A 17,342-nucleotide genomic window follows, 5' to 3' on the forward strand; every position below is an offset into this window, starting at 1 on the left:
TTATTCATTGTTCATGTTCATGTTTTTATTGTTTAAATAGTATCTTATTTGTAGGTATTAAAAATCTTGTTATTATTTATGTTCTTATAACTCTTATAACTTATAAAGAAAAAAAGATAGTTTAGTTTATGCAACTTTCTTGCCATTAAAGCATTTGATTTAAATTATTACGTGTTTTTTAATGCACTTACCTTCATGTACATTTAAATGTAATTTATTAAATCAACCAGTTTAAATGTTTTCGTTAAATCGTGTCTAAGATATTAAAAATATCAAGATTGAGTTTAGTGAAAATAAGTGTGAGAAGTCCGCCACTAGGGGCGCTGTTGTCCCTCCTCTCTTCAGGAACCAAATAAGGAAATGACGTGCAGCGCGTGCAGAGATGGTCCCAAATAGAAAACTGAAGCAGTGACACCGGGACCGGGTCTGAGAGAGGTCGAGGAGGGTGCTGGACCTGGAGCTGACACATAAACGAGGTTAGCGTTATTATAAAGAATAACTTTCATACAGTTCAGAAACACAGGAGACGTTAGTTTCATGAGGTGAAATCAGAGCTGTCGGCGCCTAACTAGCTTGTCGGCTAACGGTAGTTACAACATCTAACTTTGCACGTGCAGGGCCTTCAAAGCGTCACTTACACTGAAATTAACAGGAGAGAAGTGATTTATAAATTGTCTTGTTATTGTTAAGTGTTATGGTGAGGGTTCATGTTGAAAATTAAATGAATAGTTGAGTAGTTTGTTATTAGCTAATAACCAAACTAATACAAGTTAGTTAAATGTCTTGTATATAACGGTTCCATACTTAAAACTATTCACTTCAACTTTTCCTGACATTTGAGCTTTAATAGCAACTAAGTTTAGTAGGTTTAAAATAGCATGAACTATGTGTTTAACACATAATGTAGCTTCTATGGTCTTACAAGGACCATTCTATATTGTATATTTCATTAAAATTAATTTGATTTGATTTTATAATCGTGTCATGCATAAAAGATCATATCAAATATCCCAAAACAGTATCAAAAGACACCATTACTTACAAAAACAGTCCAGAAACCTGAGTTTCAACATGCATAACAAATCATACAATTAATACTGTTTCTAATAATTATATAATTAAATTACACCATGTGTGTAAAAGCTCAAAGTAATAAAAATAAATGTAATAAGCTCTCAGTTTTCTAAAAGAAATATGACTTGCATCTAAACTTTAAAGAAAGCTGGTGCCTTAAAAATTTATTGAAAAAATGTCTTTTAAAATTAATTTTAAAGACTGAAACCCTTCTGATTTTTTTTCTGAGCTCTAGAAACAAAAAGTAGCCAAATGATCAGCATTAAAAATTAAACAACCCCTCTGCTCTGTGTCAGTACAACAAAACATCTCAACATATTAAACATACATTTAATTTATTAGAAGAAGATAATGTGATTAATTCTCAACCTTATTTGCATATTTCAAGCAACCTGTGGTCCTCTTATTGACCCTGTGTTGTAACACAAACACTGTTTACTTCATGTTGTGGATGTTGACCCTTTGTTGTATGAGATACTACACAAATAGACTGTATAGCAGCCTCAGTCTCATTCTGCTCAGCTGTCTGTGATGTTGGTCAGAGTGTCAGGGTAAAGTATGCCCTCTGCGCTGGTCACAAGACGGATGCTGACAGCTGAATTACTGCCAAGTGTTGCCAAATTTGGCTGCAGCTGGAGGGTATGTGTGAGTGTGTGAGTGTGTGTGTGTGAGTGTGTGTGTGTGTGTGTGTGAGTGTGAGTGTGAGTGTGTGTGTGTGTGTGTGTGTGTGTGTGAGTGTGAGTGTGTGTGTGTGTGTGTGTGTGTGTGTGTGTGTGTGTGTGTGTGAGTGTGTGTGTGTGTGTGTGTGTGTGTGAGTGTGTGAGTGTGTGTGTGTATGTGTGTGTGTGTGTGTGTGTGTTCGTCTCACTAAGCAGGTGACAGACCCCCCCTCCCCTCCACTTAAAACATTGCTGAAGTGGGAAGTTTGATTATACATCCATTCAGATACAGCCCTCCACAGAGCTGAATGAATATGGATGAATCACTCCTAATTACAGAGTTGAATGGAGCCACACAGGTGGCTGACGGCTCACGTTAAACAATCGAACATGTTAACACCACAGAGACAACACTGAATATTGTAAAGACCATCTGACAGGAAATACATTTTAAAAGCAGGGAGGTATTTTTATGAAATGGCAAAGACACACAGCACAAGTAGTAAAAACATGGATGCTGGATGAAAGATAAACATCAAATCATGCAGATGATGATATTACCACTCTGTCAATAATTCTGTATCAGACCTATACCTGAGCATAAGAACAAAACAATTGGATCTGGCACACCCAAACCAGAATCAGTAAGATAAAATCATGTTTGGAAACATCAGGAAATGTTGAATTTCAGCCCGAAGATAATAATAAAAAAATCATAGTGGATTTTAAATATTGACTTTGCAAATGTTTAACAAGGAAGGGAATGCATTCACTATGTTTGTTGATACGCACATTGAGCTTCCAATGGCACCTTTTAAGAGACCGTTGGTGTTCATTAATAAGCATACACTTACAAATTGTCTTAACTTTATAGACATCTATGTCAGTCATGGACAAACTACTGTGGAGCTCAGTTGAGGTTGACTTCAGCTAACTTCTGGTGTGAGGTGTTTTTTTTTCTGAGTAGCAAATAGTAGTGAACCTTGTTATCTGTGGTCTATAACAGGATGGGTGACATAACAGAACATGAGGGCCGCTTCTACGCCAATGCAGAGGACTACTGGAGGGAGGTTCCCCCCACAGTGGACGGCATGCTGGGAGGCTACGGCAGCATCTCCAGCATCGACATCAACGGATCCAAAGCTTTCCTGCAGAAGTTCCTCGGTGTAAGAATCTCTGTCAGCTCACACAGCGATAACACATTTGCTGCAATCACCAGTTTGATGCCTTAAGATCTGACCTGGAAAAATTTAAAGAATTGGAACTTGACTTTAACACAACTTGGAACTTTGACATACAATATTCATTTAAAGCATATTGCTTTTTTTTGTCTGTTTTCAAGGAAGGGGAGGGAAAGACGGGGACGAGCTGTGCTCTGGACTGTGGCGCCGGCATCGGGAGGATCACGAAGCGTTTACTGCTGCCTCTGTTTAAAACTGTGGACCTCGTGGATGTGACCAAGGAGTTCCTGGACAAAGCCAAGACGTACCTGGGAGAGGACAGCAAGAGAGTGGGGAACTACCTCTGCTGTGGGCTGCAGGACTTTGTACCTGAGAGTGGACGCTATGATATCATCTGGATCCAGTGGGTCATTGGTGAGTCTGCCACAATAGTTACCATCAGTGGAAATTATAATAAATGCCTTGAAATATATCATGTTCTGGGTGCCGGTTTAGCTCAGTCGGTAGATCAGGCGCCGCATGTACAGAGACAAAGTCCTTCATGCATCGGCCCAGGGTTCGACTCCGACTCGCAGCCCTTTGGTGGATGTCATCCCCACTCTCTCTTCCCCATATTTCCTGTCACTCTTCACCGTCCTATCCAATAAATAAATGAAAAATAATCTTTAAAAATAAATATGTAATTGTCTTGCTTGACTTGGCTCTTGTTGGTCTAGACTTGGGACCTTACCTGAAATGTTTTTGTCTAGGTGTAGGACTTGTTTGTCTTGTTATGGACTTGTATTGGGATTTGTGGTTCTCGACTTAGGACTTGACCTGAGAGATGTTGGTCTGACTCAGGCTTTGTTGATTTAGACTTTTATTGGGGACTTCATTTGGAATTTGTTGGGAGGGTCTAGGGAGTTGTTGGAAATGCCTTACCAAGGTATGTTTGGTCTGACTTGGAACTTGACTTGGGACTTGTTGCTCTTGACTTTGGTCTATATTTGGGACTTGTTGGCTATCTGGGACTAAGGACTTAGGTCTTGACTTGGGATTTGTTGGTCTTGATTTGGGACTTGACTTGAGCTCTGGACTTGTTGGTTTTTACTTTGGTCTTGACCTGAGACAGGATGGTCTTGTCTTTGGACACGCTGGCCACAACTTGGGGGTCCTGACTTTGGACTTGTTGGTCTTACTTGGGACTTTACTTGGGACTTGTTGGCTAGCTGGGACTTAGGACTTAGAACTTTGGTCTTGATTTAAAGATTGTTGGTTTGACTTGGGACTTGTTGGTTTCACTTGGGACTTCACTTAAAACTTGATCATCTTGATTTAAGATTTTTTTGGTCTTGACTTTGGATTTGTTTTTCTTCACTTAACTCTTCTTTGTTTGACTTGGGCCTTCTTCCTCTTGACTTGGGACTTGACTTTGGATTTGTTTGTCATGACTGTGGTCTTTTGTACATTTGACTTGACCTGAGATGTGTTTGTCCTGAGTGGAGACACGTTGAGACACGTTGAATAACAATAATCTGGTCCTGACTTGGTGTTTGACATGGCACTTGTTGGTCTGGACTCTGGACTTATTTTTTGGGTCTCGACTTGGACCTTGTAAGTCTTCACTTGGGACTTGAGACTGGTTGGTCTATACGTTGGTCTTAACTTAACCCTTGTTTGTTTGACTTGGGATTTTGATTTAGATTCAATAGTCTTGACTTGAAATATGTCTTGACTTAGGACAGGCCCATCTTCTTCATTAAGCTCCTTCTTCACTTTTTCCCTCCTCAGGTCACCTGAAGGACGATCACCTGGTGGAGTTCCTGAGCCGCTGTCAGAAAGCTCTGCGACCGAACGGCCTGATCGTGATAAAGGACAATGTTTCGTACGAGGGCGTCGTCCCTGACGAGGTGGACAGCAGCGTCTGCAGAGACCTGGAGATCGTCCACCGTCTGGTGGGCAAAGCGGGTCTCCGCATCGTCCACGAGGAGCAACAAATGAACTTCCCAAAGGAGATCTACCAAGTCCACACTCTGGCTCTCAGATAGAAGAGGGGCGGCGTCGTATACAAAGTGTTTCTAATGTGGAGAGGATGTTTTTCTAGTCGGCAAACCATCTGTTATCTGTGTGGAAAGGACCTGCTTTGTAAACTGTTAGCATCTTCTGCTCTGAGCTTATTGAGTATTTCTGGGCTACCAGGCCTTACAGGAGAAATCTATTTTAAAACTGAGCCTTATTTTTTACATATTTTTGGGTCTTAATGACAAATGGGTACCAAAGTTTTGGATTTATCCAGTAAACTGACATTACAGAAATGATCCCTTGTGAGATGGACCTTAATTTCATCATCGTTCCCTTCAAAGCCACCAGACTTAATGGGAAAAAACAGCAATTTTACCTTGTAAAACACCTGAGTTGTTGGTCTACAGCTGCCTTGATCTGTTTGTTTGTTTGTGTTTTTGTGACTTTGGCGTTTTAAAATGTTAGCTTGGATGCAACACAATATTTGTGTTACTCAAAATAACACATTAAAACCTAACTGATGGAGGCAGCTGTAGACCAGCAGCTCCTCTGTTCTGTGAGGTAAAATGACTGTTTTATCAATGGAGTCTGGTGCCTTTGCAGAGAGCGATGTAACGTCTGTTTCTGGTTAAAACAATCATCTTCCTCTGTAACAAAAAGGTCTATCTCTGTAGGGATCCTTTCTGCCATGTTGTCACACACTTAGAATAACAGTCTGGATGTTGCAGACGTTACAGCCTGTTGTGGAGCTGAAGCAGAATCCAGGACTCTTTTTGAATATTAGTTATTTGGACCCCCAGATATTTAAAAACAGGGCCCAGGATTGCAGGTTAAAATTCCTGTCTCTTGCTTTTGGACGGTCGGCTAATAGAGACGCTGATGCTGTTCGGACATGAAGAAGTCTTCAAGCTGCTGTTTCATCACCAGACTGTAAACTGCATCATCAATCTAACAGACTGTTTACAGACTGTCACCACTCGGCCTGATATTTATTTATTACCCACGTTGAAAGAGTGTCTGTTTCAGAGCTGAGTGCGATCAGTTTCATTGATCAGGAGTCTAATGTGGCAGCACCCTCACCCCCTCAGACTCCACTGGAGGCGTTGCAGAGAAGCAGTTTGAGTTATTTATGGACACTGTCGATGTTTTACAGCTTATTGAAAACGTGTTTGCAGGCCTTTCTGATCAATATTGCTACAGACTGAATGGTTGTATTTTACAGGTTTTTAATTGAAGTGTCTTTGGCCCAAATCCAAGCCATGAATATTGTGTGTCTAATGCAGTGTTTATATTCACCAGAATGTTGATTAAATGCATCAGACAGATTGGAATACCAACAGAATCCGGCTGATTTTCACAAACGTTTTGATCCAAATACAGAGGGTCCTGGTTCAGAAACATTTATTGTTTATGATACAGAATGTAATTTAACCAGTAAAACAAAAGGCTGCTGCTGCTGCTGCTGCTGCTCTGTTTTGTACTCTGATCTTTATATGATATAAAAGGAGAGATTTGTAATGGAGGTCGTATGCTGCATCTTCCATGTTCTCTTCTTCACTCCGAGCTCCAGTAGAGATCGGCTGGTGGAGCCGCAGTATGAACGTCCCGCCCCTTCCTCTACCCGACACACACCTTTACCTTGTGTCCTTGGCGTGTTGGAGCCCTCAGGTGTCCTTGGTTTGTTGGAGCCCTCAGGTGTCCTTGGTTTGTTGGAGCCCTCAGGTGTCCTTGGCGTGTCGGAGCCCTCAGGTGGGCTCAGTCTGCAGCAGAACAGCTTCTTGTGTCGGTCTGAAGCAGATATTCACGCTGATGGAAAGTTCAATGACTGTAGTGTTAGTGTTAGTTACGTCTCCTCTCGCCGTTCCTCCTCTACTCTGCTACTCGGGAACAGAACGCTGCAGGAGCCCCATTTGTCCACAGAGCTGTCAATCATGAGGCCATGCCCCCTTTTTATAGCATCAAATAACTAGTTAAAAGTAAACTTGTCAGAAAAATGAACACTTGGACATAAATCAGCATGATAAGTACTAACTATAATGACAGAAACCATGTTGGAGATCCATCTGTTAACATGGAGGAGGCGGGCTTTATGAGCTATACTGCAGCCAGTCAGCAGGGGGCGACAGAGAGGGTTTGGCTTCACTTTTAGGGAGCTGTCATGTCAGCCATTTTTTTATACAGTCTATGGTGGTCATTTAGAGCAACTATTAACACTTTAACCAATTATACAAACCACAGTGTGTCTTTTATAAATGCACGCTTAAAAGAAAATCCAGCAGTTTAACTAAAATTTAAAAAAATGTGAGGTGATGTGAGGTTTCTACTGGGAGGAATGACTACTCTAGTTGCACCGATCACCACATGTAAAGTGTATGAGAATGAACCTACAGTTTTTAGTCTGTGTGACACTTCACTAAATGTAGAGATTAAATCAGCTTATTCAAGGTTAAAATAAAGTGGAGACGACCTGAATCCTGCAGAGACAGTCGGACAGTCGGGTCTTGATATTAACGATAGATTTGCTAAACAAAGTCTAATTTTTAAGTCATATAAATAAATAGAAATTTTAATTAGAAATGACTATTATTAAACAAATATTCGATCATGTTTAGTGGGCTGTTCTGTAACTAATCTTATCAGATTAGAAGGTTGGCCGCTCCATTTTCAGTGAAGTACAAGTAAAGTAAAAAACGATCACAGCCGCCTCATCATGTTTTTATCTGATGTTTATTATATTTCATACACTCACATGTTTACTGCTTCATCATTGGTCCATTACAGTGTGTACTGTGTATGTTTTCAGTTTAACTTCACAGCATTATTAAGCTAGAATTCAGTCATTCTGTCACTTTCACTTCATCAGTTCCCTTTGCTCATTATATATTCAACATTTTGGCAGTTTTATTAAACCAGTAAGTGCATTAAATAGAATACGATTCTCCTGTTCAAGGCAGGTTAACTTTTTAGCTTTATTTATTGAGGTTTTTTAGGAGTCTAAATCTGACGGTTTGCAGTCTGAACACGTCTTTTGTCTCACTTTAACTCTGATGTTACTCAAACAGGAACAAATCACTGTTTCAAACCGCTAACGTGTATGTTTAGAATAAGTTACTAGATAAAAAGGTTTGCTGGAGTTTGGCAGAAGAGGAGACATCTGTATAAACATGTCTGATAGCATTTAGTGATTGTGAGACATGTTGATAAGGCGATATATGAGGTTTTACTTTGTCCATAAACAAGACACAAATCGAAGGTGAAAGGTTAACCAATGATTGATGATATCAGGAGGTCGTAAAGAGTGAGGATGTCTCTGCTGTTGTCCTCACACGGTGCCACAAACGCTGTAACACAGGTGTATGATGGATGAATCCGCTTTGTTTGTATCATGCAGTCAACACAGCAGCAGCTTAATGTGACTGAGGAGTACCAGGCTGAGGTCATGTGATCAGGACCAGGTCTCACTCTGGAACCGGCCCGTCCTCTCCATGGCCTCCAGCATCTGCTCGGCGTCCTCTGAGGACACGCCTCCTTCCTGCTGGAACGCCTCCTTCAGAGCGTCACACACACTGGTCGGCATCTGTTTGGCACTGCTGCAGAGGAACAAAACAAATCCACACTTAGTCTCAGTGTTTGTGCAATCTATTTATAAAAGAGCGAACAGAACATTTCAGCACAACAACAGAAACTCTGAGTTTGAAGAATGGGTCCAACTTAGTCAGGCTCTCACTGAGTCTGCCAGCTTTGGTGAGTCTAGCTGAAAACTACAGTGACATTAACCATTTGAAATCAGTTGGGCTTGGAAGGCACAGTTCTTTTTATTCAGCCCGGAAAGAATCAAGCAAGCTTTTTGGAATCAAGTCAAAGTGAGCCGGACAGCCGTGGGGAAGCAGCACTCTGCAGCAGGACTTCTTATTCGGAAAAATCTTAAATAAAGTTTAGAAAATAAAGCCGCACATGCCGAGTCTTCATTATGTGGAGTCAGGCAGGCCCAGTGTTTCTGCAGATTCAGAATAAAGTCTTCAAGAAGCTGAAACTCTGAGAGCTGGTTAAGGCCAGTCAGTAGAGCAGGCGGCCCATGTTCAGCGGCTAACTGTCCTCGATGCACTGATCGCAGGTTCAACTCCCCGTCGCTGGCCAAATCCCGATCTCCCACTCAGACTCACAGACTTTGAGGCGCGTTCCCGAGAAGTGTGTGAACACTTAGTGCCTGAGGGCTCTGATTTGGACTTTTCTACACCAAATTGCAGACTTTCCATGAGTCCACATATCCGCAGACTTTCCTTTGGTAGTTACCCAGAGTTCATAGCCAACTTAAGGTAAGATAAGGTAATCCTTTATTTCATCCCACAACAGGGAAGTTTACTGTGTTACAGCAGCAAAGTGGACAGTGCAACATTACAACAAAGGGCATATAAAAATAAGTAAATAAGCGTATCCTAAAAAACCATGTACAGAACTAATAAGATGAGTGAAGAGTTTCGCACATGTTGAGAAGAGAGATGAAGTTTTGCATTGGTGACGGATACAAACGTGACTGTCCAGCCCCACACTGAACGTAAAGTAGTAGTTTTCAATAAAGTTTGAACAAAAAAAACTACATTTAAAAAAAGCGAGCATGGAAGTGACGGGAACTGCAAATACGTTTATCTGTCAGTGACGACATGTAGGTCATCACTTCGTGGTTATTTATTGCACATGTTTAGAGATAAAGAAAGGATGAACATTAATGATAGTTTTCATAGTTTGTTAAAATATGTAAACACTGTAAGACATTATTATCTTATCTCTACCTCCCTGTAATGTTTGTTTACATTAAGTTATGTTTTATATTTTAGATTTACTTGAGTAGATTTACCTTTCAGATATGTTTATATTGTGATATATGTTAGTTTATAATTTAGATTAATATAGTTGAGGTTATTATTTATTATTGCTGTTAGTTATTTTTACTGTGTATTTATGTTCTCCTGTGCTGTAGTCGCTTTGATGACCTGCTGCTGTAACGTACAATTTCCCAGTTTGGGATCCGTCCATCCATCCTACATTTCTGGGCAACGTGTGATGTCATGATAGTCCCATTCCTCATTTTTATGCAGTTCTCAAACGCTCGCAGACTCGCGCACTGCACGCCTGACGTCGTGAAAGTGTGTGAGGGTTCAGCTGTTAGGCTTTAGGGTGGAGACTGGGATTGGGCCTTCGATCATTTGGTGCATGTCATCCCCGTCTCTCCTCAGCTGTCCTATCTAATAAAAGCAAAAGCCAAAAAAGAATCTCTAAAAAAAAAAAAGAGGCTGATTCTCCTCTCTCTTTTTTAACTGAGGCACGTTTTAACTGAGGAGATGTGTTTGGAGATTACTTCAGCGTTTTATGATGACTGTAGGTTTTGTCCATTTCTTCACCTTTAAGCCGTTTAGGACAGGGTCCATTAATGGCCAGTTACAACAAGCAAGCTTCACTGCTTCTACAGACACCTGATTTTAAAGAGTGAACATATGCTGAATACCCAGAGATGAACAGAGACACTTCGGACTCACCCGGCGATGTAAAAACAGGCGTTTTTATTGGCGATCAGGTCCCAGAGGAGCTCAGCGTTCTCCCTCACACGGTGCTGCACGTACACCTTCTCCTCCTGACACACAAACATGTTTACTTATTAGAAACAAAAGACACACAGCTTCAGGAGGAGTCAGAGCATGGAGCAATGATCAAACATAGTGGTGTGTAATGAGAGTGTGTGTGTCTGACCTGATCCCGTGAGAAGGCAGTGAAGAGCGTCAGATGTTCGGCCTTCCGCATCTCCTCCCACTCGGTACTGAAGTAGAAGTCTTTGTGCTCGGAGCGACAGCCGAAGAAGAGGACGTTTGCTGAGCGGGAGGAAGAGGAGGAGCGTGAGCTGAAGACGTTTTCATTTAGAGAATAAGAGAGAGAGTCAGAGAGGTAAAGCTCTCACCGTGTTTCCCCTCAGACATCCTCTCCTGCAGAGCCGACCTGAACGGAGCCACTCCTGTTCCTGGTCCGACCATGATCACAGGAGTGTCGGGATCTTTGGGGAACTTCATAGTGCCCTTCTTCGTCCACAGAGGAACAAACACCTCCTCTGTGACAAAGATTACAACACTGAATAAGAGTTCACAGGGCTTAATCAGATTCAGGTAACCTCTGTTGCTGTAACACAAGCACGTGTAAGCGTGTGGAAAGACCTCGTTCGGGGTTCAGGGAGGCTAACCAGGTGGAGCAGAGGCCTGTTCGGGGTTTAAACATCTTTGTTTTATAACGAACCACAGCGACCACGATCTGAAGTCTGTGTGGGTGAGCCTGTGAGGAGAGGAGGGGTTTATTTTGAATCTTTTATTTTGTTTTACATATTTTGCCGTCTAAATGATTTATACTTTTGCAGTGAAACAGGCTGTAATGGCTGCAACATAATCCTTCATGGGTCAAAGTCTCTGTAGGGATCCTTTCTGTCATGTTGTCACACACTTAGAATAACAATCTGAGCCTGTCAGTGGAAACAACAAGAACTTTTAGTGGACGACCTTTGACCCATCAAGGATTATGTTGCAGCCATTACAGCCTGTTTCACTGCTGCAGGATGAACACATCGACTGAGACATTCACACACTGTTTGTTTGTTTTTGTTATTTAGACACCAAAATATGAACAAACAGGGCCCAGGTTTAAAAATGCCAGAATAACCCTTTAAATAGCGACTAATGAATAATGATCTACCTGCAGAGAGGAGGCGATGGAGAAGGAGCGAGGCTGGATCTCAGGGAACAGATCCAGGAGATAGTCTGCTTTGAGTTCAGCTGTGGTGTGAGGGAAATCTGCCAACACCTGCAGCAGAAAGACGAGTATGACACACTCGATAAAGAGGTTAAATAACAGGTTTATATATTTTCATAGCTGCACAGAGGTTTTAAACGAAGCTAAAAGCTGAATTAAAAGCAGAGTTCTAACAGGAATCAATGAAAAGTGTATGAACCTCGAGCGCGGTGCGTCGGGGTCGGTTGCAGTAGCTGTGCAGCTCGTCCTGTCCGGCCGCTGAGCTGAACTCCAGCAGCTTCTCCTGCTCCAGCTCGTTGGTGGCGAAGGTCGACAGCAGCTCGAAGAAGGAGCGGCGAGGCACGGCGGCGATGTCCAGGTAGCTCTCCACCAGGTGACGCACAGAGCAGGGCTGAGGGAGCCGGGCGGGAACTGAAAACACAAAGAGAGAGATTGAAAGTCGAGGATGTTTTGTATTTTTTAATTTCACTAGAAACAAACAGTCATGGATAAAACACACACACACACACACACACACACTCCTACCTGCAGTGTTGTCTGACGCCCGCAGAGTGAACTTAGCCTCTGGATCAAGTCTCAGCAGCTGACAGAACTGCTGGACGTCCTCTGGTGCGTTACACGGACGCATCATCACCACGTCACCGGCAGAAAACCTGCACAGCAAAAATCACAACCACTAACAGGGTCAGAAAGGCTTTAACCTTTCACCTCGGGTGCAGCAAAAGAAAAAATGGCAAACTTTATGAACATTTCAACATCAGATGGTTACAGGTTTATTACTGATTTTTAGTAACTCTTCTGCTCCGATCCCAATGGGAGGGGAAAAGTGTTTTATTACAGGTATCAGAAGTTTCTCTCTGTGTGTTAATAAGATCATTCTTTATCGATCCCCGGGGGGGGACATTCAGGTGCATCAGCACAAGTCAAAGTAGCAGGAAGGTAAATACAAATAGAAATAAGAATAGATCAAATAAAATAAGAGGTATATACAACTGTCACAATCTAAAGTGACATGTGTGGTTAATAGCAGCAGCATTTATGGTACAATAGAAGCTCCAGCTTTTACATCAGTCTAACATCCTTCAGCTCAGAGCTGTGTGTTACTTACTCTATCGTTGATCCGGAGATGTCAAACTCGATGAGCCTCACTTCCTGAAAGTGTGACACGTCCGTGACTCTCCTGTTGGACACCAGTCTGCAGGGAAAGGAGGAGGACTGGGAGGGGACAGCAGGAGTCTGTAGCCGGTCCTCTGTTATCCCGTTTACATGAACATCATCCAGGAAGTGGAAAGTGAACGTTGGAGGGAGTCTGACATAAATGACATGAGCAAAGAAGAATCCAACTGAGCAGGAGTCGATAAAGTAACAACAGAAAGAGACACGAGTCAGATCAGGAGGAGACTCACGCTTCCTCGTCTCTCAGAGGAATCACGTCAGACAAAGACGGATGCAGAGCGAAAACCTTCTCCCAGAACGATGTGAGCCACGGGTCGATCACAGCGTCCGACCTGGTCAAGCAGAGTGTTAGGTTAGTAAAAGCAGCTCATGCCACCACCTGGTATTCACCTCTTTATCCGCACAGTAGAGAGAGACAGAAAACGTGCAGAGAAAAAGAGAAATTCTGGATGAAGTCAAATCCGACAGCACAAATTCCAGCACTGCTCCGTGTTTCAGGAACAGGATTCTTTTTTCCAACCACAAACTTTAATGAAACGCGACACTTGTTCCTGTATTCTGGTTGTCTTTGATTGTGAAATATGAGCCGGACGTTTTGTGCTGATTTTCTGAGGCTGCAACTGCACACTGTCAGCAGAAGCAACAGTAGTTTATGTCAAACAGCAGCAATTAAACTAAAATAGATTTTATTAAGTTTGTGCAAAAAATAAAATAAAAAATCTTTTTTTTCAGTTCTTACGTGACTAATGGCAAAAACCGAACACAACTATTCACTAAAATCTGTGACGTAGGTTTGAACAGAAGTTAAACAAAGAAAGGTTGAACAACATTTGACATCTTTTACGAGCCGTTTGTCTTCTGATGATCTAAATCAAATTCCCAATAAGCAGCAGAAGGCCTCAGAGGCGAATTCTAACCTGCTGTGTGCAGTTTTTACAGCCATTACAGCTCAGCAGAGCACTGTGTATTACAGGTGTTACAGCCGAAAGAGCTCAGTGAAGAGAAACAGGATATGTGAACTCAAACTAATGTTTTCTTTCACAAAGAGTGTAAAAAACACACAGTCACAGATTCAAATGTGGGGGGAAAAAATCTGTAAAAACTTAAAATAAGTATTAAACTTCTGTAAAAACAAACAAACTTGATAAAAAAAAGCTTTTTTTAGAAGCCTCTCACCCGAGGTCATGTTGGTCGTCTGCCAGTCCAGCAGGCAGCAGCGCACTGGCTCCCAGCTGCAGGAGACGCTTATGAAGCTTCTTCGCCACAAAATTGAACCTGAGGACAAAAAAGTTTGAAGCTTGTATAAAAAATGAATGTGAGCGGTGAGAACTGTTCACTTCAAAAGAGGACTGACTTTGGATAGGAGGAGTCCCCGAGGCCCAGCACGGCACAGTCCAGCCGACTCAGAGAGCCGGCAGGTAAAGACTTCCTGAAGAGAAACCTCCAGAAGTTCTGGGAGGAAACACAGAAGTGAACATCTGAACATGTTTGGGTGTTTAGGTGTCGATGTATTTGATCTGTATTTTTACTGTTAAAAGAACAAGGACGTCACAACACAAGACATTTATCTGTTTATTCACCTTCATGTTGTCGGGGGGGTCTCCTTGGCCGGTGGTGGCGCAAACAAAGACAACGAGAGACTCTGAGATCAGGTCGGCCTGTTTGAAGAGAGCAAAAAAAAACACGAAGGATCAAAACTTTCACGTGATTCTCGTTAAAAATCCTAAACTAACAGGTGATGGGGTTCATCACCAGTGCAGCACTTGGATTCCTGGATCTGGTTATGTGATAATAAATTGTCAGAGCCGTAACAGTCTCCTCTCCTTGCTGCTCTTAATAACAACGCTCACCACGTTGTAGTTGTCCAGAGGCAGAACTTGAACCTGCAGCTTCCTCCTCTGAGCCTGACGGGCGATCCTCTGAGCCGTGTCCTGAGCCGTCCCGGTCTGACTCCCGTACAGGACCAGCAGAGCGGGCTGAGACATGATGACTGGAAGAGATTCAATCACAGTTAAAACGAAACCTCACTTTTCTGCTCAAATCAAACCTTTGCTGGTTCCAGCTTCTTACATGTGACAGTTTGTTTCTTTTCTTTGTCATTTATGACCGTAAATAAAAAGTCTTTGTGTTTTCGGCTGCTGGTTGATCAAAAATAAACATTCAGACAGCATCACTTTGGGCTTTAAAGGGTAGGTCAAATACGCTTCAGCCTACGACTTTTAGTTTTACTTTTTTATCTAATCTCTTAATTTGTTATATATATAATCATATATAACTGCTTTGTGCTTTGTGGTGGGACCGAAATACACTTCTTTAACCCTAAGATATTGTGATGAGCATTTTCCCAATTTTCAGTCATTTTTAAACAACAACAACAACAACAATCGATTAATCATGAAAATAATCTGCAGATGAATCCATACCGAAAAATAATCCTCATTGCAGTCCTGCTACTCGTGAAAATAATCTACAAATGAAAGAAAACACATGAAGAGTCTGTAGTCTCTCAAACAAACAAATAGAATAACTCCATCTGTCTTACAGACACATCTATATCTCTATCTATTTGAATCTGTTGCTCTAAACTAAAAGTATATTTTTATAGTAATCGAAAGTCTTTTTAATCTGATGTAAATTCAGTGAAGGTTATTTATGCTATTATTTCACCTGGTTAAGACTGTTGCAACTCTTTCTGTACCTGCTGCAGCCTTCAAATCAGTCACACGTCTTCAGCTTGTTCAAAATGCTGCAGCAGGAATTTGAACTGGCACAAAATGGAGAGACCACTTTACCCCACACCTGCACCGGCTACCAGTAAGATACAGGATTGATTATCCACCATCCAGAGTCCAAACTAAAAGTGACAGTGCTTCCTCTACCAGGGCCCCTGTACTCTGGAGCGACCTGCCAGAGGACATCATGCTGAATGTTTCATCTTTTGAATGCCTTTTCAGAAATCCTCTTTAAACAGGGATTTTATGTGAATCACTCCCTATGCAAAACAACACAGCTGTGTCTTTTTGACTCTAATTTAACCCTTTACTTCTATTTTATTTTAAAATATTTGAGTTGTATTTATAGAGTCGATATTTTGTCAGTTCGTGTCTCTATTTGTTTGTTGTGTTTTTAGTTTTATTTGCCGACCTCATATATCCTGTATCATGATTTCTATTTTTTGTATTCATTTGTTGCAGGTTTTTTTGTCTTATATTTATTATCTTTGCTACGACTGTTTTACTGTTTGTTTGTTAATCTAACATTTCCATATGATGTAATAATAATGTGTCAGTGAAATCATGTCCTCATGTAATAACGTTTACTTTCACAGACGTAGAGAAAAAGATGGATTTATAACGTAACGTTAGTATATTTTTTCAGTTACTTGTTAACTTAAACGACTGACTTAAAATTCACATACGCTCTCTTTTACTTACATACTCATTTAACTTGACATTACATGACTGTGTGGCTAGCTGCTAGCAGGCTAGTTAGCTGGCTAGAAAATAAGGTCAGTTATTTTTGTTTGTATTTATTTCTCTCCACTTTAAATCCCACATATCAACAAATACAAAGTAAACAAGATACTTACCGCTGCTGTCTTTGTCAGAAATAGTTTTAAACGATGATAAAATGAAAAAATAACTCCACTGAGTACAACAGGAAGATCCTCATTCAACACATGAACGTTACACTTTACGGCAGCCGGCCCGTTTCGAGCTGTGATTGGCTCGTCCGTTGGTGCTGCATTCAAGTACTACAAGAAAGGTAAGGAAATTTGGGTTTCATAATTTTAAATACGTTCCAGAAATAAATCGCTTTCAGTGGATCCCCAAAATGTTTTTGAGTATCTTATTGTTGTGTTTGGTGGTAAAATCAACAGCTAGTTTTAATTTATTTGTAATAATATTTAGATTCTAGGTTAAATGTCTATAAATAAATGTGCATTTTTTAAAAGGTAGCCTTACATTTTGTGACATGTTTAATCGACTTTGAAATATTATTTTAATTTTTACAAATATATATATATATAATAATGTAAATAATATTTACATTAAAATCCCCTTGAAGTTTTTCATATGTCGGTTTGTTATTGGACGATATTTAATGAGGGTGTTGTCAGAGTCTACATTGTTGAGCCCTTTGGAATAATGTTTGTGCAATACTCCTTTAAAACATGGGCTGTTCTGAGATCAGACCTTAAACCAGCAGGTAACAAATATAAAATGACAGCAGATATCCAACTAGCAACAATAGGTTTGTATTCTGTTTATTAAAGTACATTTCCAGATGTGTCTGCCTGTGTAGAAACAGTGCATATTTTTCAACAACACAAAGCTTTAAATTGACCACAGGGTGAGTACATGAAATTACACATATGTTCAGATTTATATTGAGGTGGAATCTCTTATACTTTACGTTTAATGGACATACAAATAAGTACAGATATTTCCTGAAACATGCTGAG

General features: G+C 41.0%; 2 protein-coding genes across 3 annotated transcripts; one reads left to right on the forward strand and one right to left on the reverse strand.

Moving 5' to 3' along the window:
* Positions 1 to 387: 387 nt before the first annotated feature.
* ntmt1 (N-terminal Xaa-Pro-Lys N-methyltransferase 1) lies at positions 388 to 6,414 on the forward strand. Its single transcript, XM_069677296.1, has 4 exons — positions 388 to 476; positions 2,740 to 2,899; positions 3,076 to 3,328; positions 4,685 to 6,414. Exons 2-4 carry the CDS (start codon positions 2,741 to 2,743, stop codon positions 4,939 to 4,941), a joined length of 669 nt encoding a protein of 222 aa, XP_069533397.1. The 5' UTR covers positions 388 to 476; position 2,740; the 3' UTR covers positions 4,942 to 6,414.
* Positions 6,415 to 7,638: 1,224 nt separating this feature from the next.
* Positions 7,639 to 16,552, reverse strand: ndor1 (NADPH dependent diflavin oxidoreductase 1). Of its 2 annotated transcripts, none has more exons than XM_069677262.1 (15): positions 16,467 to 16,552; positions 14,728 to 14,867; positions 14,458 to 14,535; positions 14,232 to 14,329; positions 14,054 to 14,152; positions 13,108 to 13,209; positions 12,810 to 13,010; positions 12,227 to 12,354; positions 11,901 to 12,112; positions 11,645 to 11,752; positions 11,116 to 11,230; positions 10,866 to 11,012; positions 10,661 to 10,779; positions 10,450 to 10,544; positions 7,639 to 8,505 (listed from the first exon to the last, which is right to left on the reverse strand). In XM_069677262.1, the coding sequence occupies exons 2-15, from the start codon at positions 14,860 to 14,862 to the stop codon at positions 8,361 to 8,363; spliced, it is 1,782 nt and encodes a 593-aa protein (XP_069533363.1). In that variant the 5' UTR covers positions 14,863 to 14,867; positions 16,467 to 16,552; the 3' UTR covers positions 7,639 to 8,360. The 2 variants fall into 2 exon arrangements, with proteins under 2 accessions (XP_069533363.1, XP_069533364.1); XM_069677263.1 differs by lacking the exon at positions 16,467 to 16,552 and adding an exon at positions 15,301 to 15,339.
* Positions 16,553 to 17,342: the final 790 nt, after the last annotated feature.

This window comes from Semicossyphus pulcher, unplaced genomic scaffold (assembly GCF_022749685.1).
Source record: "Semicossyphus pulcher isolate SPU_LCO1_2020_fin unplaced genomic scaffold, fSemPul1.0.p SCAF_28, whole genome shotgun sequence".
NCBI classification, from domain to species: Eukaryota; Metazoa; Chordata; class Actinopteri; order Labriformes; family Labridae; genus Semicossyphus; species Semicossyphus pulcher.

Coding starts and splice junctions, on each gene's coding strand:
- ntmt1 (XM_069677296.1), top strand. CDS start 2,741: ATGGGTGACATAACAGAACATGAGGGCCGCTTCTACGCCAATGCAGAG. Junction 2,900..3,075: donor TCCTGCAGAAGTTCCTCGGT/GTAAGAATCTCT, acceptor TCTGTTTTCAAG/GAAGGGGAGGGAAAGACGGG. Junction 3,329..4,684: donor CTGGATCCAGTGGGTCATTG/GTGAGTCTGCCA, acceptor TTCCCTCCTCAG/GTCACCTGAAGGACGATCAC.
- ndor1 (XM_069677262.1), bottom strand. CDS start 14,862: ATGTCTCAGCCCGCTCTGCTGGTCCTGTACGGGAGTCAGACCGGGACG. Junction 14,330..14,457: donor ACCCCCCCGACAACATGAAG/GTGAATAAACAG, acceptor GTTTCCTCCCAG/AACTTCTGGAGGTTTCTCTT. Junction 14,153..14,231: donor GGGGACTCCTCCTATCCAAA/GTCAGTCCTCTT, acceptor TTTTGTCCTCAG/GTTCAATTTTGTGGCGAAGA.